This window comes from Typopeltis vanoorti, chromosome 15, assembly GCF_054136105.1.
Source record: "Typopeltis vanoorti isolate ZY-2024b chromosome 15, IOZ_Tvanoo_1.0, whole genome shotgun sequence".
NCBI lineage: Eukaryota > Metazoa > Arthropoda > Arachnida > Uropygi > Thelyphonidae > Typopeltis > Typopeltis vanoorti.
The window spans coordinates 60,663,672-60,690,433 of NC_143563.1; the positions used below are offsets into that span (position 1 = coordinate 60,663,672).

Consider the following 26,762-nt stretch of genomic DNA (forward strand, 5'->3'; position numbering starts at 1 on the left):
TAAAAGAATACAATAGCAGCGAAGCAATATTCCAAGCTGCTGTTATCTTGTTTTTCTAGAACATTATCGTTCACGTGAGTTTAACTGATAAGTAGCTGTTTTCAAACAAAATGTTCAAATACTGGTTATCTCACTAGCTTATTATTATGATTATTATAACGTGACACTTTTTGGCGAGTTCTTGGATTCCAAGAACTCGCCAAGGGAAGCCATTTCACATTTCATGAAAATTAACGTCATTTAGATAACTATCATCTACAAGACTCAGTTTACGCGGATAATTGTAAATGCCATGTCAGTGAGATTGTCATTTCCAACTTCCGCTACATTTCTGTATTTGTCTATGCGGGCAAGCTAAATAGATTTGTGTACTGTCATGAAAACCACATTTAATATTTCCCGGTGTCATGATGATTAATTTTTGGCTACCAGCTTGCAGAGAAGTTTAGTATAGAGGGAGAGTTGGACTGTAGCTTTAAATGATGGCGGTTATACAATATTTGATTTTACGCCTATTATGTCAACTATTGTAATTCACTTCTCTTTGTCATATAAATAAAGGGTTTTGTTTTGCTTAGTGGTTGAATCTAAGTTGTGGCGACGTTCTGAAATTCATAATTTTAATGTAAGTGATGAAAGAATTCAGTGAAGGAAAAAAATATTGTACATGATGCAAAGTAAATATTATACATGATGCAATTTGTCATTTACGCACACATCTGAGCATGATTATTATTATTATTATAATGATTGGTATAATAAAGGTGACTCCTTGAGATGTGTACGTTTTGTTTCACGCACTTGAAACAGGAGCATCTTTTATACCTACATTATATATTTCCCTGTCCCTCCATATTGTAATAAAACGTCATTGTATGCATATTTCAGAAATGTGTTAAGATAATATATGTATTTCTGAGATATTAACCCGGAAAAATTTGTTTCCGTGAGATTTTATCTACCTTAACATGCAGAATTAGTTTAAAAAATACAGTTAGAAATATTAAATTCGTTTCCATATTTTTACACAGCTTCAAGGAAATGAAAACCAACTTTCTAGTTTCTAGTTTAATTTTTTCTAAATGCTTTTCCATACCCTTATAAAAACAGAAACTTATTTCATCCTTTCCAATATTTAACTAATGTTACATAAATTATGCATAACAAGAAATTATATTCTTGATTAATCCTTTACCAAAGGGTAAGCAAACATGATGTGTCTTCATGACTAGGCTACTTGTATGCAGTTGTTGACTTCATATCAGTTACCTCAGTATTGTATAATGTAAAGCACACTTCCTTTTTGGATGTGTATATTGCTGTGCATTCTGGGAAGGGCCACTTCCCACAATGCAGAGTGTTGTAAAGACTGTACATAGCATTGCCACCAGGATAGGAAGTGATTGTGCAACTGTATAAATCACTGGTCTGACTACACTGGGACTATTGTGTTCATATTTGGTTATCTAGTTTTCATTGTGTTTTGGAAACATTGGAGAAGGTCTAGGGATGAGTGACTGTCAATATCAGGACCGGAAATGTTGGTTATGGAGAGAAGTTAAAGAAATCTAAATGTGGATAAGAGAAAAAAAAAGAAGTGATATAATAGAGACATTTAAGTTAGCAAGGGATTTTGGCTTAATACAGAGAGGATTATAAAACGAATAGCAGGTAACCGGGAAAGAACCTGAGGCCATCCCTGGAATATGTGAGAGTGTGATACAATTTTTACATGTAGAAATGTGGGCCAGAATATATTGTGAATGTTAAGGAGTGTTAAGGTTTAATATGATAAATACGTTGTTGGTTGAGTGGACCTCGCATGATGAGTATGCTAACTCCATGGAGGGTGTGGTGATGATGATGATAATAATAATGCAGGCCTGGTTGGTCGAGTGGTTAGCATATCTGCTCCAGCCAAACGGCTGCGGGTTCAAATCCCATCATGGGCATGGATTTTTGTGATTGTCTGTGAAAATACTAGTGGTGGCGGTGGGCAGTAGATGGTGAAGATAGTAGTTGCAGTCTTTGGATTCCTTGGAGGTGTGTCATGTAATAATAATCTCTACACTGAATAACACGTTGAAGCCATGAGTACTGAAGCTTTCGCTTTTATCTGCAGAATTCAACAATTTTATTATTATTTATTTATTTTTAGTTGCTCCCTTAATTTAGAGAAGAATTCACAAACAAATGACTGAAATTAAGGTTTAAGGGAGATGGTAAATCCCGTATTATTGTACAGTTGGGTACGAAACTCGGATCGAAATCCATCAAATCCTAGAGTTTCATGCCGAAAAAACTATCAGCGAGCCCAAGTGTAAGTAATCACTTGGGAAGTACAACACCAGGCAACTTGCAGCAATGGTGGAGTTTTTGGCAGCTAGATTTTTGTCATACATTTATTTATTTTAATATGTTTGGATATTGCTAAAGATTTTATGTAATGGATTGTTGCAATCCTACTGTTATGCATTGAATTACAACCAGCAACACAATTTTTATCATCCACAACTATAAATACTATTCTTTAGAATTATGCAAATTAACAAGTAAACAGTACTAGTATAAATTTACTAGGTATGTTATAGCCCAAAAATGAATATTATTGACATCAATAAAAAGTTGGTTAATTTCAAATATATAATTTTTTTACACATAGTCAAATTTTCAGGAATTTTTTTAATTTTAATTATTTTAGCATTATTTCATTAATAAATATATACAGGGGATTAACCATCCTTTCACCATACTAATTAGTTTCTATGAAGCCAACTTACTTTTCCATGACACACACTATTGAGCCGACACATTTAAAGAAGATTACATATTTTTTTATTTATTTGTGTGGGGTTCCCCCCATCCTCCACTGTCCCTTAGTACTGGTTGAGCCCTCCTAATGTGGGATTAAATATGTATTTTATGACTGTAGATTCATGTGTGTGTGTGTTCACAGGCCGGTTTGCCTGTTCTGAGGGATGAAAAACCTAAGTTTCTGGGTGAAAAAACTCTCTACCTCTGTATGAGATGACCAGCTAACTTATCTTTAGTTGAGAGGCCAGATAAAGGTTCCTCACATTATAGGTGGGAATCAAACCCAGGTCTTTCCATCCAAAGGTTTCGTCTGTACCAACTGAGCTATGGAGGCTCTATTGCATATTAAGTTTACTGTATTATAAGTGCAAAAACAAACAATAAAATTGTATTTGTAACTATTAATACAAAGGAATATTTCATTTTGAGTATTTTGCAAATGACATATAACCCAATAAAATGCTTTTTATTAATCTTTGCATAAAACATAATTAAATTATTAATACTTTTATATGAAATTTTCAGATGACAAGCAGTTTTCTCTAATAGATGAATTAAGAATATTTCTAGTGTTTCATAGGATGATGTTTTGGACCAAGAAAGAGGTAAGACAATTTATTATGTTGCTTCTGTAGAATAATTGCACAAAACAGTAAGAAGTGCTATCATGTTTACCAGAAGATTTTTGATTAGAGTGATACTATTTTTTACTGTTATTGCTTTATTTCATCTCTGAATGCGTGATATGCCTTTTTAGCATTGAAATAATAACATTACAGTAGCCTTGTTTCAAGAGAGATAATTTCATTACAAAATGTTTACAATATCTGTCTTTTGGTATAGAACTTTCAGCTAGCTGTATGAATGATTTCTAAATGAATATCATTAAATTTAAACGAATATGATTATTGAGTCCTTGGCCTACAAAACATTCACATCAGATTTGTATTCCATTTAAATGTGTGATCCAAACATGCTGTCATTATTGAATATGTTTAGTGGCGACCTTTATGATTTCTTTTAATTAGCTTAAAGTAAAGAAAATAAAAGGAAGCATGTTAGTTTGCCATAGTATCTCAAGTAGGAAAAAAGAATTTTGAGTATTTATAGATAGGTTTTTTTAAAATGGAAAGGCAGGATATTGTAATGTGAATGTCATGGGCATATTCATTATGAAAAAATGGGAACACGGCACTAGCATTTACACACACACACGCACACAGTGAACTCTATTATCTGAATAGTTCGGAAAACTATTCGGATAGTGGTTTTCCATATACCAGAAGTCCCTAGAATGACACTTTCCTGTAGTGCATTAACATGTGCTAAAGTGGCACCATTGGTATTGGATATATGAATTTCATTATCACAATACTACTGCATTACATCACGAATTTCATAAAAAAAAAGGAAAGAAAGAAAAAGTTGCTAACTTATAATTCATACAGAAAAGCAAAATTATCAACAAAAAAAATACAATCAGTGCCTAATCTGCTTTATTTGGCTGCTATGATTATTATTGTACAGACACCTCCTTACAGTCCCATTAACAGACAAAGCACTCACAACTGACTCTAGCAACCCATTCCTCTCATTCACAACTCTCCAAGCAAACAATCTAGTCCTTACATCCCTAATAACCATACCTTTATTCAACTTCCAGGGGTGGCCTCTTGTTCTGGCTCCTCTGGCTGAGTTCTGAAACATTTTCCTGCATCAATCCTATAAAACTCTTTAAGCAACTTAAATGTTTCTATCATATCCCCTCTTGTTCTCTTATCAACCAACTTCTGCACACCCTCAATCTATCCTCATAGGGAACATTCCACAGACCACTCACCATCTTGGTCACTCATTACTGAATCTTCTCTGCCTCTTCCTTATTCCCAAGAAACCAAAGAGACCTGAGCACAGTAATCCAGATGTGGAAATATCAAGCCTTTTTCAGAGCAATAGCTTCCTTACCTCTACTTGTTAGTGTGTTCTTCAGAGCCAAATAATCATATGGGCTATCTTAGCAACATGTCATCTAAACTTTAACTTCCCCCTAAATCTCTAGCTTCATCTATTTCCTGGCGTATAGTTTCATCGATGTGGTACATAGCTTGTAATCTATTTATCCCAAAATGCATAACTTTGCATTTCTCCACATTAAACTGAACACCCATTATCTTTTTCCCATACTGACAGTATATTTAAATCGTCCTGCAAGCTCTCCACAACACCTTGATTGTTGTGGAGAGCTTGTCACATATGTTACAGCAGTAACCTCACTTGGATGATATATCCTTGCAAAATGGTCACTCAATAACTCAAGTATTTCATCTGCTTCTGTCACCTTGTGACCATCATTACTCATTAAGGTTAATCTTCCATAGTCATTCTTCCTCTTGCTTGCCACATAACGAAAGAACTCTTTGGGATTTCCTTTGGACTGCTCGAAAATTATATTTTCATGGACACAAAAACATGGGAGAGCAGTTTTTGGCATTGGTCAGTTTAACTTGACCAAACATTATAGCCTCTCAGTGAGATCTAGTTGAATGAAAATGATATAGGGAGAGAATGTAAAGGGTATTGTGTTTTCACGGAGGATGGAGGGAATAGGAGAGCAGGTCAGGTATTTCTGATGATAGCTGAAGAATTACAACCAACAAAATTAGAAGTTAAAGACTATTTTAGGTCTGGAGGAGATGGTTCATTTGAGGCTGCCTGGTGAGAGAGAGAGAGAGGTCAATCGGACAAAATATATTGTTTGCTACTATAGACCAGTGGTCCACAGGAAGACTAAGATGCCATGTATTGGCAGATTAGCATCACAGCATTCATTAATCCATAAAACAGCAAATCACACTCTATTTTATTTAGAGTAATGGATACATAATTGAGCTAGATTTTTTATTTTGTAAACTTATAACTAATAAAAATGTTTATTCAACAATTAACTCATATGTATAAAATGATTCTAATTTCCATAAGTCTATATAACATAATTGTGATTTGAGTAATGAAGGTGCCCATACAATAATAATAATCATCATCTCAAATACTTTACAGTTTTTCTTTTAAAAAATATCAATTTCTAATTGAGCATGTCAAATGCTAATCATATATAGTTAGGAAACAAAAAAAAAATTAATCTAGAAAAGCAATTAGAAAAAGATTCATAATTCTAAATTATGATTATTTTTACACATATATGTGTACTCCTGATTGCATCCTTTCTGGATATTTTCTTCTTTTTATATTTTCACTATATTACTTCAGGAAATTACAACGTACTAGGATATACATTAAAACAAATTTTTTTTAATATATTTCTATATTTCGGCAACGTCACGCTGCCATTTTCAAGAACTTATGTACAAGATATGTGCACGCAGGCACAGCAAAAACAATAAATGAGTAAGAAGAATGAAGCTATTATTTCTCCTAAAGTCCTGATGGTGCCCTCTAGCGGGCGATGTTGGTATTCTTGGGCGATTGGGCTGGAGGTCTTTGATGCAAGTTTCCCAAATTTGAGGAAGTCTCATGCAGCCAAATTTGTTGAGGTTCGGCTCGTTTCTTAGGGCTGAAGCTGATTCTATGAAAAGCCTTTCATATCTGTATTTGCTACGGTGTATTATCCTTGGCTTTTTTCCACTGTATTCTATGGCAGGTATCCAGAGCATGGTCAGCAAGACCAGAGTGGCTGTATTGGTGAAACCGGATGTAATCCTTGTGTTTTGAAATTCTGATATTTGCTGTCCTGCCTGTTTGGCCGAAGTAGGACAGCTTACAGCTGCAAGGGACCTGGTACACCCCAGGTAGGTCTAGGGGGGGGGGGGAGGTTGGTCTTTTGTTGAGCGGATAAGGGATGCCAATTTTTTATATGGTTTGTAACAAGAAGTTAAGTTATGTTTTTTTAGGATTTTTGTGATTTTTTTCTGAGGTGCCTCGGATGTAAGGTATGGTGATGGATTTAGAGTAATCCTTGTTGTGAGGGGGAGGGAGAGGGTTGTGGTTTACTGGTTTTAATATTTTTTGGATTTTTTTGTGGGGGGGGGGTAGCTGAGAACGTGTTGAGGATGTGGTTTCGTTCTGTGGTTAGGGCAATGTCATTCGAGCAGATAAGTTTAGCCCTGTTGTGTAGTGTCTTAATGACTCCATATTGTTGTGAGGGGGGGGGATTGTTGGTGAATGTATCTGCCTGTATGGGTAGGTTTTCTATATACTGAGGAAACCAAGGTTCCATCACGCTGGCGGGTGACTAGTATGTCTAAGAACAGAATGCAGTTGTTTTTTTCCTCTTCCAGGGTGAATTTGATTCTGGGGTGTTAGTTGTTTAAGTGTGTTAAGGAGAGGAGTGCATCGGAGCCATGTGGCCAAATAGCGAATACATCATCTACATTGGCATCTGCGTGCACATATCTTGTACATAAGTTCTTGAAAATGGCAGCGTGACGTTGCCGAAATATAGAAATATATTAAAAAAAATTTGTTTTAATGTATATCCTAGTACGTTGTAATATAGTAATATTACTTTCCTGAAGTAATATAGTGAAATTGCATAACCAAAGTCTAAGCCTTTCCACGAGAATTCTTTTTATATTGTTTGTTACCTCATTCAGTAAGTTTTCAAAGTAATTTGAAAAATTATTTTCAGTATTCTGTTACTGCTAGCCCTTCAAGACATTTGACAGGATACTGCATGAAACTCTGAAAACAAATTGGAGAAAGTAGAGATAGATTCAAAACTGATGATATTTATATTAGGGTTGCTGATGAACAGATATCAAAGTGTAGTATATGGAAGAGTCAAATCTTGAAGAAGGCAGGCAACTTGTGATTTGTACATTAATAATATAGGAAATAGTTTGGCAGATTTGCATCATTTGTTTTCTGAAACACAAAATTGGTAGAATAACAGTTAACCAAGATAATATAAAGATCTTGCAGAATAATTTAAATAAAGTAGTGTCATGTTGGAGGCTTAATGGATTTTTTACAACACAAAAAGAATTAAAATAGACTTTACTAGTTCCTCCGCGATCCGAACATTATCCTCCGCGATCGCGCCACCTACATCCCGCTAGAACACGACCCCACAAAAACACAAGTTAAGAAACTTAAACCTTTAAGAACCTTTCCGCTCCCGTCCCCCCCGAATATACGGTTTACCAAAAATCCACAAACCCAATTCCCCACTCAGGCCTATAGTAGATGCTACCAATGCACCTTGCTATAGACTATCTAAACAGCTGGCCAACTCTCTGATCCCCCTCACCGGAAGGTCCCCTTCCTATATAAAAAACTCGACCCACTTTAAAGCCCTCACAGAAAATTTAACCTTGAAGAAGACAGGCATATTGGTAAGCTTTAATATCTCCTCTTTGTTTACCAATATTCCCTTAATTGACACCTTATCTCTCTTAGAAAAGGTTTTTCTCTCTGACATCTTAGATCTCTTTTCCTTTGCCATTAACTCTGGATATTTCTCATGGAACAACAAAATCTACAAGCAGATAGAGGGAACTGCCATGGGTTCCCCCCTCTCACTCCCTCCTTGCCAATTTCTATATGGAAGATTTTGAAAAACGAGCCATAGACTCAGCCCCACTCAAACCTTCTATCTGGCTAAGATATGTAGATGATGTGTTCTCTATTTGGCCTCATGGCCCAGACACGTTAGACTCCTTCCTCAGTCATCTCAATAGTCTACATCCAAGAATCCAGTTCACTATGGAAAAGGAAAAGAACAATTGTTTACCCTTCCTAGACACCTTAGTCACACGCCTGCCTAATGATACACTTACCTTCACCATATACAGAAAACCCACCCACACAGGCAGATACATTCACAAACTCTCCCACCACCACCCCTCTCAACAATATGGCATTATTAAAACTCTTACCAAGAGAGCCCACAATCTTTGTTCCAGTGGAACCGCCCTCACTAATGAGCTTAACCACATACACAGCACTTTCCTCTCCAATGGCTACAGCGATCACAGTATCAAAAAAATAATCAACTCCTCCCCCATTCCCCTTCCTTCTCGTCAACAAGATTTTAAAAATGCTACATCTGAAAAAATAGCCAAGATACTAAAACAATACAATCTACACATGGCATATAAGCCAACCGCAAACTGGCTACCCTTATCCGTTCTACGAAAGATCAGCTCCCTCCTCTCTCTCTGCCTGGAGTTTACAAAGTACCCTGTTCCTGTAAGCTGGCATACTTTGGACAGACAGGCAGATCAGCATCCATCCGTCTAGAGGAACACAAGTCTTACATCTTCAAACACAACTATGGCCATTCAGGCTTGGCTGACCATGTTTTGGACACCACCCACAGAGTATCATGGAAGAAACCACCTTGTTCCACCACAGCAAATTCAAGAAAGAGAGACTTTTCTTAGAAGCAGCAGCAGCTCTCAAAAACCAGCCAAATCTCAATAAATATGGGTGCATTAAGCTTCCGAAGATTTGGGAAACACTCGTCACCAGAGTTCCCACCTTACATTCCAGGCCACCTACTACTGCCCTTAGAGGGCGCTCTACCTAGATAGGACTTTAGTGTCACCCACGTGGTTGGGCTTAGTATTGTTTGTTATTTGTGCATATGTTACATTAATTTTTTGTAATCCCCGTAGATGTCCTAGTGACTAGGACGAAATATAGGAAGTATTAAAGTCTATTTTAATTCTTTTTGAGTGTTGTAAAAAATCCATTAAGCCTCCAACATGATGTCCTCACAGCACTTAAGCCTCTACACACGTAAAATAAAGTAGTGGTGTGGACAAAGGATAAAATTTGTCAGTTTAATGACAAAGTATAAGGTTATGAACACTTTGGGATGAAAATATTATGTACTGTATTAAGTTGATGGTAATACAGTATGTAAGATAGTAAGCAGTACATACTGCATTACAGTGATGGTACTGGGTTGCAGGAAGTTGATGAGACTAGGGATTTGGAGTGGACAGTGAATTGAACTTCAGTGGGCATATTGCAAAAGTTAACAGCATAGCTCAAAAAATTACTTGGATGGCGAAGAACACTTTGACAAGTAGAAATAGGGAGATTATTTTCCTTTTTTTTTTTTTTTAAAGACTGATCCAGCTGCATCATGACTGCAATGCACCTGTACTTCTTGGAAATGAGGAGGTGGTGGAGAGGATCCAGAGATGCATCTAAGATGACAGCAGAAAAGCAATACATGATCAAAACTTAATAAATTACTTTTAGGGATGTTATAAGATTGATAAAAAATAAATGTTTCACTATATGATGAGTTAGGAGAGAACTAGAAGTTGTGTAAGAGTACTTAGTAAGTGGGTGTGTGATGATTAGAACTTTTTGCTTGGAGAGTGGTGAATGACTGGAATGAATTGTCAGAAGTAGCCATGAGTGCTCTTTTATTATCCACAGTATTGTGTGAATAATAAAATAATGTATGACAGTATAGATATAATTGTATATTTCTGGATATAACTATCTATCTACATTATACAAGCCAAAAGCAGGTTAATGTATAAACAGAGTTTCTTTTTTAGTTCCACCACTCAGTAAAATCTTTGAACTCTGAGCAGTATAAAACTTTGTTGTATGAGCAGTTACCGGTATAAGGAAAGTACACCCTTCCCCTGCAACAAATAAGGCCTCCACCAGCCTTTACTGGCTGGTGCTCTGGAGCTAGTATCAGAATCTTATTTATTTATTTTAAAATAAAAGTCACCAGACTATAGTACGAGGGCTGTTTAATAAGTAATAACACTAATTTTACTGTCACGAAACCACTCATCACAATATTAATTTCTTCGGAATAAAGAAATGTTGCTGTCTGTATTAACAAAAGAGGTTGATAGATGATGCATACGGGCTGATGTGCCAGAGTGTCATGTGACTAGATGCAAGCTTGTTTTGGCGCGCATGAACCTCGACCAGTCGTCGAATTGGAACAGCATTATGCGATTAAATTTTGTGTTCGTTTGCAAAAATTGGCATCGGACACTTTTAACATGATATGCGAAGCTTTCCATGATGAAGCAATGTCAAGGGCAAGTGTTTTTCGCTGGCATAAAACTTATAAGGGAGGAAGGCAAAACATGGAAGATCTTGAATGTGAGGGAAGACATTCAATGTCCATCACAGAGACAATGATCAACACAGCAGTGATTATTATCAAGGAGGATCGCAGAATTACAGTATGCCAGTTGCATGTTGTCCTGAATATTTCTGTGGGAAGTGTTCACTCATTTGGGATTGAAACGTGTTTGCGCCCGATGGATTCCCAAACTCTTGACACCGGAGCAAATGCAGCATTGAGTGGATGTGTGCACAGAATGGAAAGAAAGACTGGAACAAGAAGGCAACAACTTCTTAAGCTTGTCCGATGCCAATTTTTGCAAACGCACACAAAATTTAATCGCTCGTAGATGCGCCAAAACAAGCTTGCATTTAGTCACATGACACTCTGGCACATCAGCCCATATACGCCATCTATCAACCTCTTTTGTTAATACAGACAGCAACATTTCTTTATTCCAAAGAAATTAATATTGTGATGAGTGGTTTCGCGACAGTGCCAATCCCAAATGAGTTTTATTACTTATTGAACAGCTTACGTAGATTAAACTATAGCACATAAAATTGTATGAGACTGGTATCCAGAACTAGTTTTTGATATCCAAGTAACAATATGTTTGAAAATGAAAAATCAACACATTTCTGTTACACAAAAATACAGACTGCTACATTTTTCAGAAAATCTTATGAACAGAGACTTAAGTTATTGTGATATAGTCCTGTAAGATAGAACATGAAGGTTGGAAGGCACTGAAATGGCTACTGGGGAAGAGCAGAGTGGAACTTCCAGTGAAGTTAATAAGAATGATGAAGCTAGATCAAAGCCTTCTGGAATTTCAACTTCTGATAGAGTTAATCTCAGAAGAAGAAGATGCCTCTGCTTTACTGATTTACATAAAATAGGAACATGGAATATAAGATGTATGTATTAAAGAAAACTGGAACTGGTGAAGAAAGAAATGAGAACTAGAGTTAAGATGTTAGGAATCAGTGAACTGAGATGGACAGGAATGGGTCACTTTGATACCGATGATTTCATGATATATGACTCTGGACATGAAAACCTTTGAAGAAATAGAGTAACGTTCATAGCTAGAAGAGAATACAGAAAATACATTTTGGGTTACAACCCACTGTCCAATAGAATAATTCTAATAAGAATAAAGGCATACCCAGTGAATGTTACACTCATATATGTGTATGCACCCACTACAGATTCAAGTGAAGATGAGGTAGAAGAATTTTACAGCAGCTTGCAACAAGTAGTATACAGTTGTACTGATAAAACAGACTTTCTTTTGATATTAGGTGACTGGAATGCAAAAGTGGATAAAAAAAAGAAGAACAAGGCATCACTGGAAAATTTGGTTTAGGACTGAAGAATGAAGCAGGAGAAAATATGTTGAGTTTTGTGTTGAGAACAGTTGCTTTATTGCAAACACTTGCTTCCAACAACATAAAAGAAGATTGTACACATGGACTTCACCTAATGGAGAATACAGAAATTAGATAGATTATATTGTTGCCAGCAGAAGGTGGAGAAGTACTAATCAAGCAGCAAAAACACTACCTGATGCAGACTATGGGAGAGATCATGATTATTGATAACTGAAGTTAAATTGAAATTAAGGGCTAAGAAGAAACAAAAGGACAGTATCAGATTTTGATTTAGATCCTATAAATGAAGCATTTAAAGTAGAAGTCGGAAGAAATCAAAAAGTTTGGAGAAGACAGGAAGAGAATTAGAACTTGGGAAGAAACAAAATGTACAGTCATAGAAGCAGCAAAGAAGACTCTTAATAAAGCAAATAAGAAAGAAAAATTGTAAATGGTTTTTAGAAGAAGCTATTCAAATAGCAGAGGAAAGAAGAAAATTAAACTTCAGATAAACAAAGAAAGGGTTAGACAACTGAGTGCAGATTTTCAAAGACAAGCTAGGAAAGATGAGGAAAAACATCTAAACAAAAGGTACAAGAAAATTGAAGAAAGCAATACTATGGATAGAACAAGAGATAAAACAGACTATCTATATCCCTAAATTAGGAGTTGTAAATAGTAATTCAGGTAAATGTCTAATGGAAGAAGAAGCAGTGAAAAAAAGATAGAAAGAGGATGTAGAGGATTTGTGCAAGAAAGATAATAATATTGAAGGAAAATTTGAAAGGAGAGAATTTGTTGAGGAACCCCATGATAATGAAAAGTGAAGTGATATCAGCAATGGAACAGTTGCCAAAAGAAAAAGCTTCTGGAGCTGATGGTGTGTCAGTAGAATTATTGAGAGTAGCTGGGGATGAAGTAGTGAATATATTGACTGAAATTTGTCAACAGGTTTGGAAGAAAATATACTGGCCTAGAGATTGGAAAACATCAGTAATTCATCCCAGTTCCAAAAAACATCAAATGCCAAAGATGGTGTGAATTATAGAACCATCGCTTTAATTTCACATGCAAGTAAAGTTATGCTGAAAGTGATCCAACAAAGGTTGGAGCCATATGTGAATAGAGGAATGTTACAAGAACAGGCAGACTTTAGGAGAAGTAGAGAAACTAGAGACCAAATAGCAAATACGAGATGGATTATGGAAAGAACAAGAGAATTTCTTAAGGTTTCATCTGTTTTATTAATTATAAGAAAGCTTTTGATTTTGTGGATCACAACAGGCTGTGGATTGTAATGAGATCAATGGGAACCTGAACTTTTCTTGATAAGAGAGAGGTATGACAACCAAGAAGCTGCAGTAAAAAAAAAAAAGTCTTTGGAGAAACAGACAGTGTTCGAGAGGAAGAGGGGGGGGGGAGGCAGAGTTATGAGAATGACTGATTTAGACAGTGGGAATTTAGATTGGTAGCAGAAAAATAAATAATTTAAGATATGTAGGTGATACAACCCTCATAGCAAAAATTAAGGAAGATCTAGAGCAGTTGATTCTCTTGTATAAGATGGAAAGTAACAAAGCCAGCTTAATTTAAACATCAGCAAAACAAAAGTGATGGCTTCTGGCAATTTAAATGAATTTATAATAGAGGGAGTTAAAATAGAAATTGTTGAAAGTTATGATTTACCAGAATCAGAAATGATGGTAAACGTGAAGATGAAATTAAAAGAAGGATAATCCTGGGGGGAAAAAGCGATGTTAAACCTGACAAAAATTATGAAAGATAGAGGTATGAATAAGGCCAAGAAAGTTAGAATTGTCAAAGCAATGGTATTTCCATTAGTGATATATGATGTGAAAGCTGTATTATTAAGAAGAAAGATAGAAAGTGAATTGATTCATTTGAATTATGGGTGTGGAGGAGACTGTTAAGAATCTTATGGACTACAGGAATGACCAAGGGGATTTTAGAGAATATAAAGACAGACTGCTCCTTGGAGGCGATGATCACTAAACAGAAGTTGATGTACTTTGGACATATTATGTGAGCTGATGAATCATTGGAAAAGGCAGTTATGTTGGGTAAGATTGAGGGAATGAGAAGAGGAGAAAGGACCACAAAAGAATTGGAATAGACAACATAAAAGAACTTACCAACTTGAACTTACAATTATTGAAAGAAAGGATAAGAGGCTGAGTGGGATGGAGAGTCTTTGTTCACAAGATCACCATGAGTCAAAAATGACTGGATGGCACATAACAATGACACATTTTTCAGTAAGTGGTAGCCTGTATTTTTGTTACCTTTGCGGTTTGTATTATAATGTTGAAATTCAAAATTCTTTTCATAAGTATTAACAAAAAAATAATGATGATGGAAGATTTTTTCACTTGGCTATGCTACCAATTATATATTTGGTTTAATCCTTTATCCAAGTGTTAGCAAACAAAGTTTACACCTGAAGTATTTTCAGGACTGGGGCAACTCGTGGTAAAGGTGGAGTAAGTTCTGATCACTTTCCTTAGTATCTCCCATAATGCAAAGCACATCTCCTTGCAGACATGTATAATGCCATGCATTAAGGGAAGGACCACAGGGCCACTGTTGTGTCCCATTTTATGATTTTTATTCTATCTAATAATTTCCGCTTATCTATGTTCTACTATTATCTATGCTCGAGATATCACCAAAATTTTTACTAATACTTAAGTTAATTCTCCCCTTAGTATCCGTAATATTTGTATTATGCTGCGCCTTTTGGGACATTTAGTTTAAGATATTATATACAAAAACAAGGAGAAAGAACTAAAATATGTCTGAAAGTGAAACTATGTTGCAGTCGTGACACTTTATCTCGTTTCTTAACACATTAATTTCCTGCGTGATTAGGTTCGTAATTTTTCAAGTGGTGCATTGGACAGCAATTTCAGACAACTGTTTTATCATTGGACAAAAGGTTTATTAAATTCCTTAACATGGTACAATTCAAATATTAGTTATTACTCAATTCAATGCTATACTAAATATTTACAAACTGACATTAGCTTATCATAAATAATTAAGCTATGATCCTATAATGGGTATTACGATCATGCTGCCATACACATTCAACACATAAATTCATTTGACACGGACATATAAGATTAATTCACACTATTTAACTATCCAAACTTAAGTAGATTAACTAAATCATTTACTGCACTGACACATAACTATGACATTTAAACTTTCTTATACAATATAATAGACATGCAAAATTCTCAGGACACTTAATTACTCATATAACATTAACACTAGCCAGGTTATACTCTGTCAGATACTAAAGTCCTAGTATTGTTTTCTTTGGTCACTTCAACAGTTCAGTATTAGAATAATGATAACTAATACAGAAGAATCTTAGTTAACACGAGATATTTACAGTACCTTTCTTTCTTGAATTTTCCATATGGACCTCTACCTTTTTCTGATCGAACTATCTTGGTATAACCTCTCCGATAATCTGTTTCTCCTACGTTCCTTTTGGAATTGAACTATGCTTACGCGGTCTTAACCTCTCGTAACTTAGGACACGCTTTGAATCATCTATGTAACGGCTGTACAACTCGTGATGTGGACATCGATTTCTTTACTTCTTTCCCTTTCTCGTAGTTGTCACTGGAGTTGAAACACAAAGAATGTGCTTTCTTTTCTTCGACTATATGGCATTCCTCACTTCTTACATAGGAAGTACGGAATCGAAATCCCGCTCACTTTCGTTTCCGTGTTGTGATGACAGAGATATAACCCCTATCTCGCCACTCAGGAAAACACCGTGAAATCCATACCAAAGAGCTCGCGAAGAACTCTCCTGCAACAGAACCAAAAGCCAAAACGAGTCTCTTCATCGTCAAAAAGCCTCCTGGGAGGGGGTTCTAACCCTTTTATACCCTCTCTCCTAATGGCACCTTCTCTAACTTCTTTTCTCCGTCCCCCCCTCCTTGACTTGACTTTACCGACCAATTAGGGTGGCGTTTTTCTGCCAAACGTCCCTTGGTCGGCGAGCCCGTAACGATGTCTCAATCTGGGAATCGGCCCTGGGCGATAGTCTGTTGTTTTTCTTTTGACTAGCCTCTAGCTTAATCCCCTTTCCAAATTTCTCTATGAATTTATTTAATATTTTAATCTCTAGCCTCTCACATACCATCTTTTATGACTAATCCTTTTCTGTCTTATTTAGTTAAATTTTCTCATTTATACCATATTACAACATTTATATATTCTTTCTTTTTTATTAGTTAGTTTAACAAACACCTTTATATTTTATATATTTTATTGGATGCAAGAATATTTCTTTTTCTTTTAATTAATTCATCTATTATCTTTTATGCAGGTTTTTTTTATTTTTTATTTATTCTTCATGTTACACCATGATAGCTGAGAATTCTACATTCTTAAGATATCAGGTGTAACACCACTACCCAGACCAGTTTTTTTGACCTTTTTTGAGGTCTCATCAGTAGGAGCCATACCCAGAAGTGGTGATACTAAGGTGGATATGACTTCTACATTAGTAATGTAGAAGTCATATCACCATATACCAGTTGCCAAAAGGTGTCAACACCCTATTATTAAAATTCTCTGGATTAGTGATAGTTGATAGAAGTTTTTTCACTTGGCTATGCTGCCAATTATATATTTGGTTTAATCCTTTATCCAAGTGTAAGTAAACAAAGTTTGCACTTGAAGTATTTTCAGGACTGGGGCAACTCGTAGTAAATGTGGAGTAAGTGCTGATCACTTTCTTTCACATTTTCTTTTTTACTCCACCTTTACCACGAGTTGCCCCAGTCCTGAAAATACTTCAGGCGCAAACTTTGTTTGCTTATACTTGGATAAAGGATTAAACCAAATATATAATTGGTAGCATAGCCAAGTGAAAAACTTCCGTCAACTATCTCTAATCCCGAGAATTTTAATCATAAGGTGTTGAAACCTTTTGGCAACTGGTACATGGTGATATGACTTCTGCATTACTTCCACCTTAGTATCACCACCTCTGGGTCTGGCTCCCACTGATGAGACCTCAATAAAGGTCGAAACCGGTCTGGGTAGTGGCCCTTGCCTTAATGCATAGCATTATACATGTCTGCAAGGAGATGTGCTTTGCATTATGGGAGATACTAAGGAAAGTGATCAGAACTTACTCCAGCTTTACAAGTTTCCCCAGTCCTGAAAATATTTCAGGCACAAACTTCGTTTGCTTACACCTGGATAAAGGATTAAACCAAATATATAATTGGTAAAAATAGAATGAAGCCAGTTGTGTACCATTGCACTTGCACATTCATTTAATATAAGATTGCAGTGCTTCTGGTGTCTTTCAGTGTCTTTCTTCAGTAGAAGTGCTTTAGAATTGGCATCTGTTAAGCAGAATAAAATAGTGTAAATATATGGTTTTTAACAAAGTAAAGACTTATTCTTGAAAAATGAATGCAAGAATAGTTTATTCATTTTATTTATTTTAAAGATAGTTTAAAAAGAAAAAATCATTTCCATTTTAGCATAATATGACTTCCTTCAACCCCAGCATAATCCTGTTGGTATCCGGAGAGTTCATCGAAAAACAGTTTACCGAAAGGCAATTCATCGAACAACAATTCATCAAAAAAGCAATTCACCGAATAAACAATTCATCAAAAATCAGTTTATCGAACAACAATTAATCGAAAAAGCAATTCACCGATGAGCAGTTAATCGAAAAGACAATTCATCGAAACACAATTGATCGAAAAACAACAATTCATCGAAAATACAGTTCACTGAAAAATGAATTATGAGGCATGTGGGGGCGAAGATGTGTGTGCAATTTTTTTTTTGGTTTGTTTTGGGTTATTTTGAGAGGTATATATCTTTTTATTATCTTACTATTTATAACTACTATTTATCCTACTTTGTTCGGAAAGCGAATTTTTGGCGGGACATACTGGTTGCAGTGAATGATATCCACTGAGGCGGGTATAGTTGAGATGTTAAAAGAACATTTCATAAAGGGATTTCATCTTCGTGAAATTTTTTAGCTCATATTCTAACCGTTGATGAAACATGGCTTCGTCACTGTGACCCAGAGAACAAACAACAGTCAATGGAGTGGAGACACAAAGGTTCTCCATGGCCAAAGAAGTTTCGAACCAAACAGTCAGCAGGGAAAATTCTTGCCATTGTCTTTTAGGATATGGATGGTGTAATCCTTACCTTACCTTAAGAAAGGTGAAACTGTTACAGCAGCTCTGAAGGATTTGAAGGAGGTAGTGAAGGAAAATCGGTTCGAGAAACTAAGCAGAGGTGTGTTGCTTTTGCAGAACAGTGCACCTGCTTATGAAATCCAACAGACAATATATGACTTGGGATTTTGTCGCCACGTGCAGTAGCATATTTTTCCGCCCCTTCCCCTTAAAAAAACTCTTTTACTTAATTATTTATACACAAATATAAATATATGCAAAAGAAGAAATCCATCAGAATCAAATCGGGACTGCACGGTGGCCACAATCAGTGGGAAATACGCAGTCGCCATAATGTGGAGTTGCTCCATCATGTTGGAAAATGAGGCCCTACACATTCTCAATCTGGGGAAACACAAATTTCTCTAGCATATTTAGGTATGCCACTCTCGTAATTGTCTCCTCATGGAAAAAAATGGCTCAACAATGAGATCATGCATGATCGCATTGTTGAACCATTTTTTTGAACCAACTCGAAAATTCCAAATCAGAAAAATCAACTTTAAGAAACATCTCATCTCTGAAAAATGGAAGACTACAAAAAACTTGGCGTGAATGTATAAAAAAAAGTCCTCCATCCTAAACTTATTTTCTACAAAACTGCAGAAACCGAGAAGAGAAAAATTCTGTAGCTCATTTAATGAAACTGCCGAAAAGGGCTTCAGCATCCTACGTTTATCAAGGATGTCAAGCACCTTTATCAGGGCGTTTAACCTGAAGGTGAGTTAGCCTGTCTCATACGAGGATGGAAGGTTTTTCCTCTCTCTGAAACGTATTTTTTTTCTTGCCGAAAAACAAGCGAACCGAATTGGAAAAACATGCAGGGATTTAAGGCCAGTTGCTTCTTCCTTAATTCAAAACAACTCAACCCAATTCCAATTTCCTTTAGCACTGTGTTTTCTAACTGTGATCTGCCGACCACTGGCATCCTTCAAAAGTTGAATAAGACTTCCAACCGCTGCTCATCTAAATATAACACCAGATGAGTATGCTTCTAAAAAGTTTACAGGTTTGTTTTTTAAGACTCTTTATTCATCATTCCTTATTTTATTATTTTCCTTTCCTAGAGAATATTTTAACCTTTTATTTATTTTTTAACAAACTGCACCGACCACCTCCTCAAAATCCAGAAATATACCCACACATATACTCTTCAGTATTCTTAGCCTATTCCTACCCTTATTAACTGCAATTACTTGCTTTCGAGGTTATTCGGGAGATAAGTGCATGTGGCACTCCTGTCATTGAGGAATAACAGAAACAAGAGTAAATAAGTGAAACGTGATTGAAAAATCTTCAGGAATGAATTTTTTTCAAGTTTTCCAATATTTTTACTCTGAATTCCTGTATATTTTATTATTATATTGTGAAAAATATTTACATCAAAGAATCAATTTATTATTATTAGTAGTAGTAGTTGTAATATTAATGATTAATACTATTTTCCCTCATCCTGCTCAATATAATGATTGTTGGTATAGCAATGCTGCTTTACTAAGGGATAATTACAGAACAATATCGATTCTTATTGTTTTTCTTGTCCGATTTGCCTATTTCCAGGAGGAAAAGCCTAATCATATCAGTATTAGGCCTACTAACTTATGTTCAGTAAATTTATTTATTTATTACATTTATTAATGAAAAAATTTTATTTGGATTCCGTATTTGAAACTTTTACAAAAAAATGTCGAACCCTTCCAGTTTTCAGTTCAGCTATAATCGGGGCTACAAATAATAGTGTCGAAATTATGTATACAATAACTCGCAGAATTCGCAGAAGTTTTCAGAACAAGAAGCTGAATGCACGGTTCAGTTTTAGTTCGTAATGGATCACTTGTATCATGACATTTCCGTAAAGAAGTTCCTGAATGATATTAGCAATTTCGCTCTGGCTGGATGAAATTTAATGAAATTTTTAATTTCGATCGACTAGGCTTATTGTGACAAAATTTGGTAGAACAAATTTCTTAGCCTATTCCTCCCCTTATTAACTGCAATTACATGTTTTTGAGGTTATTTGGGGCATGTGGTACTCCTGTCTTCTCTACAGATAAATCGCTAACTGTACAATGAAGCAGGATGTACATTTACATTAAAGGCTCTAAAATGCAAGAAAATAATTATGTTTCAATGAACCACTTAAATATGTTGTTTGTATCATGAGTAACGTTCCGCATTGTTACTGAAGATTTTTAAACAATACTTTGCAAGAAAAATGACTTTTCGATGAATTATGAAAGAATTCATCGAAAAATTTTCGATGAATTGTTTTTCCGATGAATTGCATTTTTGATGAATTGTCGTTCGAGGAATTGGTCATTCAACGAATTGCCATTCGTTAAATTGTCGTTCAGTGAATTGTTTATTCGATGAATTGCTGTTAGATGAATTGTCTTTTGATTAACTGTTTTTCGATGAATTTGCCTGTAACCAATCCTGTTGATAAAAAGGTTTTTTTCACCATGAGTTAGCATTAGAATTTCCTAAGTTCTTTTGCACAAACAGGAAGCATGAAAAGCATTTCTGTACTTTCCAAATCTACGAATTTGGTTTGACTAACCAAACTAATTGAACTATATGGAACTAATATATCAAAATTTCCAAGTCACAAAACTTAGAGAATTTTAATAGTGCACCAGAGATTTAAGGTATAAAGATTCAAAAAAAAATTGATAAAACATTGTTTTACTGGAATAAATATGCATGCTTTTTAATAACATATATTTTATTTCTTTCTATTCAATAGGAGTTCCCTGAAAATTCTATTAAATCTAAAAGATGTACTGATGTAATATGTTTAATCATTTTTATAGTTTTTCTGATTGTTTTGGTAAGTATTACGAATAATATTGGATGAAACTTTTAATTAGCTAAAGACTAATTTTTATGAAGTTTAATGTTATACTAATGTCTCTGTGATCAAGTAGTTTTGTTATTTGTAATTTGTCTGTTTGTCTCTCTGTCTTTATTAATTTCTTAGGCCTGTTTTAGGAAGGACTTAAGTTGCCATTGATCACAGATAGAGATTGTATTTTTTTTTTCAATCCTGTAAACTTGTGTTTTTCTTCTTGCAAAATAGGCAAACCTGTCCATGAATACGTATATTCAATGAATATGATGCTTGGGTCATTAGGGACAAGATAAATAAGTCACTACAGTTGTTTCTTGGATATTTCTGGATTTCATATGTACTTAACTATCAAATTTGTCTTCTTAAGACTGTTGTTGCAGAATTGAATATTGCTAAAGCACTTTCTTGTATAGTGAGACTGCCAGAGTTTCCATAATTGTAAAATTACACATCTACCACAATAGAAAATTATTTATTGTATTAATATTTTGTCTCTTATGTATTGTGAGATATCATCAGCGTGAGCAAAGAACAGCAGTAAAGAATTTGAATAAAAGAAATAGTAGAGTGCATGCATTAAATTAGAATCCCTCTATACTTAATCTTCTTCTTCTTCTTTCCCTATGCGTTATTCCCGCTTCCTTTGCAGGGTCCATGTGTTACTTAGATGCGACTTCTTTGTTAGTACTACTCCCAACCGACCTGTCGCCTGGTCTGCCGCTGGGGGGGGGGGGAATATATTTTTTGACTGTAGAGATGTGTGTTCAAGGGCCAGTTTGCCTGCTTGCGGGATGAAAAACGCCAGATAAACTGGCGAAAAAAACCCTACTGCCCGTGCCCAAGACCGGCTAACTTGGCTATGCCTGAGGAAGATCCTCAAATTCCTCACGTCTACGACGGGAATCGAACCTAGGACACTCCTTCCCCAGGCATATGGTTGCGAAGCGCACAGCCACTAGGCTAACCGCGCGGACAATCCCTCTATACTTAACGAGCATGCATAAGTTCATTAAGTGTAGTTTATTTTTGTTTGTTTGTTAAGTTAAAACTATTGCGTTGAACTTGATAATTAAAAATAAAATTAATTAAAATACAACCTATTTAAGACAGTTGAGGATAATAATTTCCCAAATTTTAGGGGTGTAAGACAACCCTACTTCATTACTAATGAAGTAGGGTTTCAGTACTTTCTTTAAATAAATGTTCATATTTATACATAGATCTATGTAATAGTCTAGTGCAGTGTTTATCAAACTGTGGTCTGCGGATCCCCGGGGGGGGTCCGCAAGTAATTCAAAGGGGGTCCGCGGGATAGTTTATTTTCATTAAACTTTATCTTATCATGTTGCTCACTCCTGTTGTTCACACCTGGCCTAATTGATATGTTCATATTCTTCCGAATATCTCCATTTATAACAGTATTGCATTGTCATAAATAACACATTTAGTGTTGTAAAATTGTAATTTATTACTTATACATATCATCTTTATGATATGTAAAATATAAAAAATTTCCATTTTGGATTTTATAAGGGCCATGGTGAATTAACATTCGCTACAGGGAGTCCGCAACATCAAAAAGGTTGGAAACACTAGTCTAGTGGGCTTCCCATTGGATCCTGTGGCTAGTGTTTTCAGTCCATGTTATGTCACGTCTGATTTGGGCAGGTTGACAAGCTGGATCTGGTCTTGGTATTCAGAAATACATTTGTTGACTGATTTTCCTATTTGACTGTAGTATGACAAGTTGCATGAACATGGTGTTTGGTATACAACAATCAGCATCGTTTGGTGAACATTTGTCCTATAGAGTAATAGATTGTGAATTTATTGATGGGTTTGAGAGTAGTGACGAGTTTGTATCTTTTTATAATCTTTGCCACATGTGTTCAAAGATTCCCTTGATGTAGGGTATTGGGAGAGTAATTATTTTTTGTATGATTCTTGGGTTGTATCTATTTAGTAAAATTGTTTGATAGTTTCCAATTCTTGATTGAGAGATCCTGCAGAAGAATAAATTTTGTGTGCTCTAAACATTAAGGATTTTATGATACTGTGCTTTTGAGATGAATGGCAAGTTGATGTATTCTGAATATAGTGTTCGTAAAAGTCAATTTTTAGTAGACAAGCAGAAAGTGATCTATCTGGTTTCCATTGGAAATTCCTCTTCATGATTTTTTTCCAATGTAAATTGAGGATTTTTTGTAGAAATGAATTGAATTCTGCCTCTGTGTGATTCCAAATTATAAAATACATCATCTACATGCCTACCATACTAGCCAAATAGACGGTTTGGTATATATATATGTGTGTGTGTATGTGAACTTTACAAAAAAAAACCAACTTATATTTACAAGTTTTCTTCATTATTATTATTACATCCTCCATGGAGTCGTCAGACTCATCGTGGGAGGTTCATTCAACTGACAACGTATTTATCATATAGAATTTTAAAATCCTTAACCACCTTACCAGCCATTATGGATCAAATATGCATCCTCATATCCATCATATATTTCAATGTAATATCAATGGCATTACAATTTTAATATGCACTTCGCATCCATGGTAACTTGGACGTATATATACGTTCTGTCCGGTAGCGTGGTTAACACTCCTTGAATTAACAACACATTCTGGTAATGCATTCCATTCACTGACAATTCTCTATGTAAAAAATCTGCTCCTCACACCCCTCCTCACCACACTTTTACACAACTTCTAGGAATGACCTAGATTCTTCCTCTCTCACCATCTACTCGTTTTATAATCCCCTCTGGATTAATCTGATAAAATCCTCTCACCAACATAAATGTCTCTATCATATCGCCTCTCTTCTTCTTATCTACCAAACTCTGCAATCCACGTTTCTTCAACCTCTCTCTCTCTCCATAGCCAGCATTCCAAAGTCCCGATATTGTCTTAGTCACTCGTCTCTGGACCCTCTCCAATCTCTCCAAATCACATTGAAAACCAGGTGACCAGATCTGAGCACAATACTCCAAGTGTGGTCTGACCAGTGCCTTATACAGTGGCACAACCACTTCCTTATCCTTATGTAAGAGTACTTCTTATCATAGCAGCACACCGATGCAACACAGCCTTTGCAACACTAGCAATATTCCCTCTAAACTTCAGTCTACTGCCAACCATTGCTCCCAAATCTCTAATCTCATCTGCTTCCTGCAGTATGGCACCATTGATATAGTACACAGCCTTATATTTCTGAACTCCAAAATGCAACACTTTGCACTTATTGATATTAAAATGCAACCACACTCTTTTGTCCAAGTAAAACATCTATTCAAATCTTCCTGAAGGAAATTAACATCAGCAATGCTACTTATAATTCTTCCCAACTTTGCATCATCAGCAAATAACTGAAGATCCCCAGTCAGTCCACATGATATATCGTTTACAAACAAGTTAAGCAGCAGGGGCGCAAGAACAGAACCCTAGGGTACACCACTGGTTATCCTCCTTTTTTGGTATCATTCAGAGAGCCCATCTCTGATCCATCTAACCAATATACTATCTATTCCCATCCTCTGCAGCTTGTACACCAACTTATCATGTTGTAATCTATCAAACGCTTTTGCAAAGTCTAAGAATATCACTGTATATGATTCTCCCTTATCTAACATACTTGTCACGTTATCATTAAATGCAAGTAAATTACTAAAACAGGACCTTCTCTTTACAGATCCATGCTGACCATCATAAAGAATGCTATGTCCATCAAACCAATTCTGTAGTCTATTCCTTACCAATCTTTCCAATACCTTGAACACAACCTCAATTATATAAACTAGCCTATAGTTGGAGACTTCTGTCTTAGAACCATGCTTGTGGAATGGTACTATTTTGCGTTCTTTCCACTCCTCAGGAAAGAAAGCAAAAAACCCTATCCACTGCAAGACTTTCATTAATATTCTTAAGGAATGTGGTGATGTGTCATCCATTCCCACAGCCTTATTCACATCTAACCCAACCAACATCTGATACATCTCTGTTTCTTTCACTTCCAATTCTCCTAATACTTACCTCTCTTCTGTATATTCCACCACATCATTTACACCAGTATGATATACACTGATAAAGTGCTCGTTCAATAATTCCAATATGTCCTTTGCAGCTGTTAGTCTGCTGCCATGACTATCCACCAATGTTAATCTGCTATAATTATTCTTTCTCTTGATTACCATGTAGCAGAAAAATTCCCTTGAGTTAACCTTGTCCTGACCAGCCAATCTCTTCTCATACTGCACCTTTTCTTTCTTTACCGTGCTCGTCACCTTTCTAGCCTGCACTTTATACTCTTCATGGCTCCGATCACCACCAACTGCCTTGTACCTCCTCCATAACATTTTCTTTTCCAGCACAACTTGCTTAATTTCACTGTTCATCCATTTCACTCCTACTCTATTTACTCACTTAACCCTTAGTATACAGTCATATATTGCTTTTGTCAGATACTGCCTTGTGAATTTCCATGCATTGTCAATATCTTTTTCCACTTAGCTCATCTATCCAATGTACTGATGCTAACTGACTACAGAGCTTCCTATAATCATCTTTTATACTTCCACGTGTATCCATTTTTGGCAGTGACCTTTTCTTGTTTCATCATTTCCCAAACAAGTACCTCATGATTGCTTTCACCAACCGATGGCACCTTGTGAAGTTATCACCAAATCCAAAACATTAAAGCCTCTAGTTGCTTCAATCATATGCTGCTTAAGATACTTATCTCTCAGAAATTCCACAAACTTGCTCTCCTTGTTCCCATACACTGTCTCCTCCTTCCAGTCTATATTCCTGTAATTAAAGTCTCCCATCAGGATCACCTCTTTTTACATGCCCGACTAATTTGCCTAAGCATTTCACAGTTGGTATTTTCTGCATTCCCTGGCCTATAATAGTTTACTATCCTAGTTTACTAACCTGTTTATTTTTTTGAATCATTTGTTTACACAAATGATTCAAAATCTGTGAATTCACTATTAACTTCCACACTTTGCAGACACAATTTCTCTGCAATCATTAACAGTACTCCTCCTCCTCTTTTCACATTTTTATCCTACCAGAAAATTATATATCCTTCTAGTTCTATTCCCGACATCACATCCTCCTCAGACAACCAAGTTTCGCTTATTCCAATCATTTTTGGGCATACTGTCTCAATCAATGCAACAAACTGAGCTCTCTTGTTTATAATGATCCTTGCATTTGTGTATAAACATAACAATTGCTATGTGTTTGAGGCCATTCCAACTGTTGTACCACACCTCTCTCTTCAGTTTGACCACTCCCATTTCGCTGATCCTTACTCTGATTTCCAATTCTACCTGTCTCATCCTCACCTTTATGCATTCCATCATCTTGTGCTG

At 35.7% G+C, this 26,762-nt stretch overlaps 1 protein-coding gene across 1 annotated transcript in view; it reads left to right on the forward strand.

Moving 5' to 3' along the window:
- Positions 1 to 498: 498 nt before the first annotated feature.
- Positions 499 to 26,762, forward strand: part of LOC150098796 (choline transporter-like 1) — a 237,964-nt gene continuing 211,700 nt past the window's right edge. The window contains exons 1-3 of the mRNA XM_090405754.1: positions 499 to 625; positions 3,340 to 3,419; positions 21,268 to 21,351. Coding sequence (XP_090261880.1) covers positions 3,396 to 3,419; positions 21,268 to 21,351 — 108 coding nt within the window. The 5' untranslated portion in view covers positions 499 to 625; positions 3,340 to 3,395. The remainder of the gene's footprint in view (positions 626 to 3,339; positions 3,420 to 21,267; positions 21,352 to 26,762) is intronic.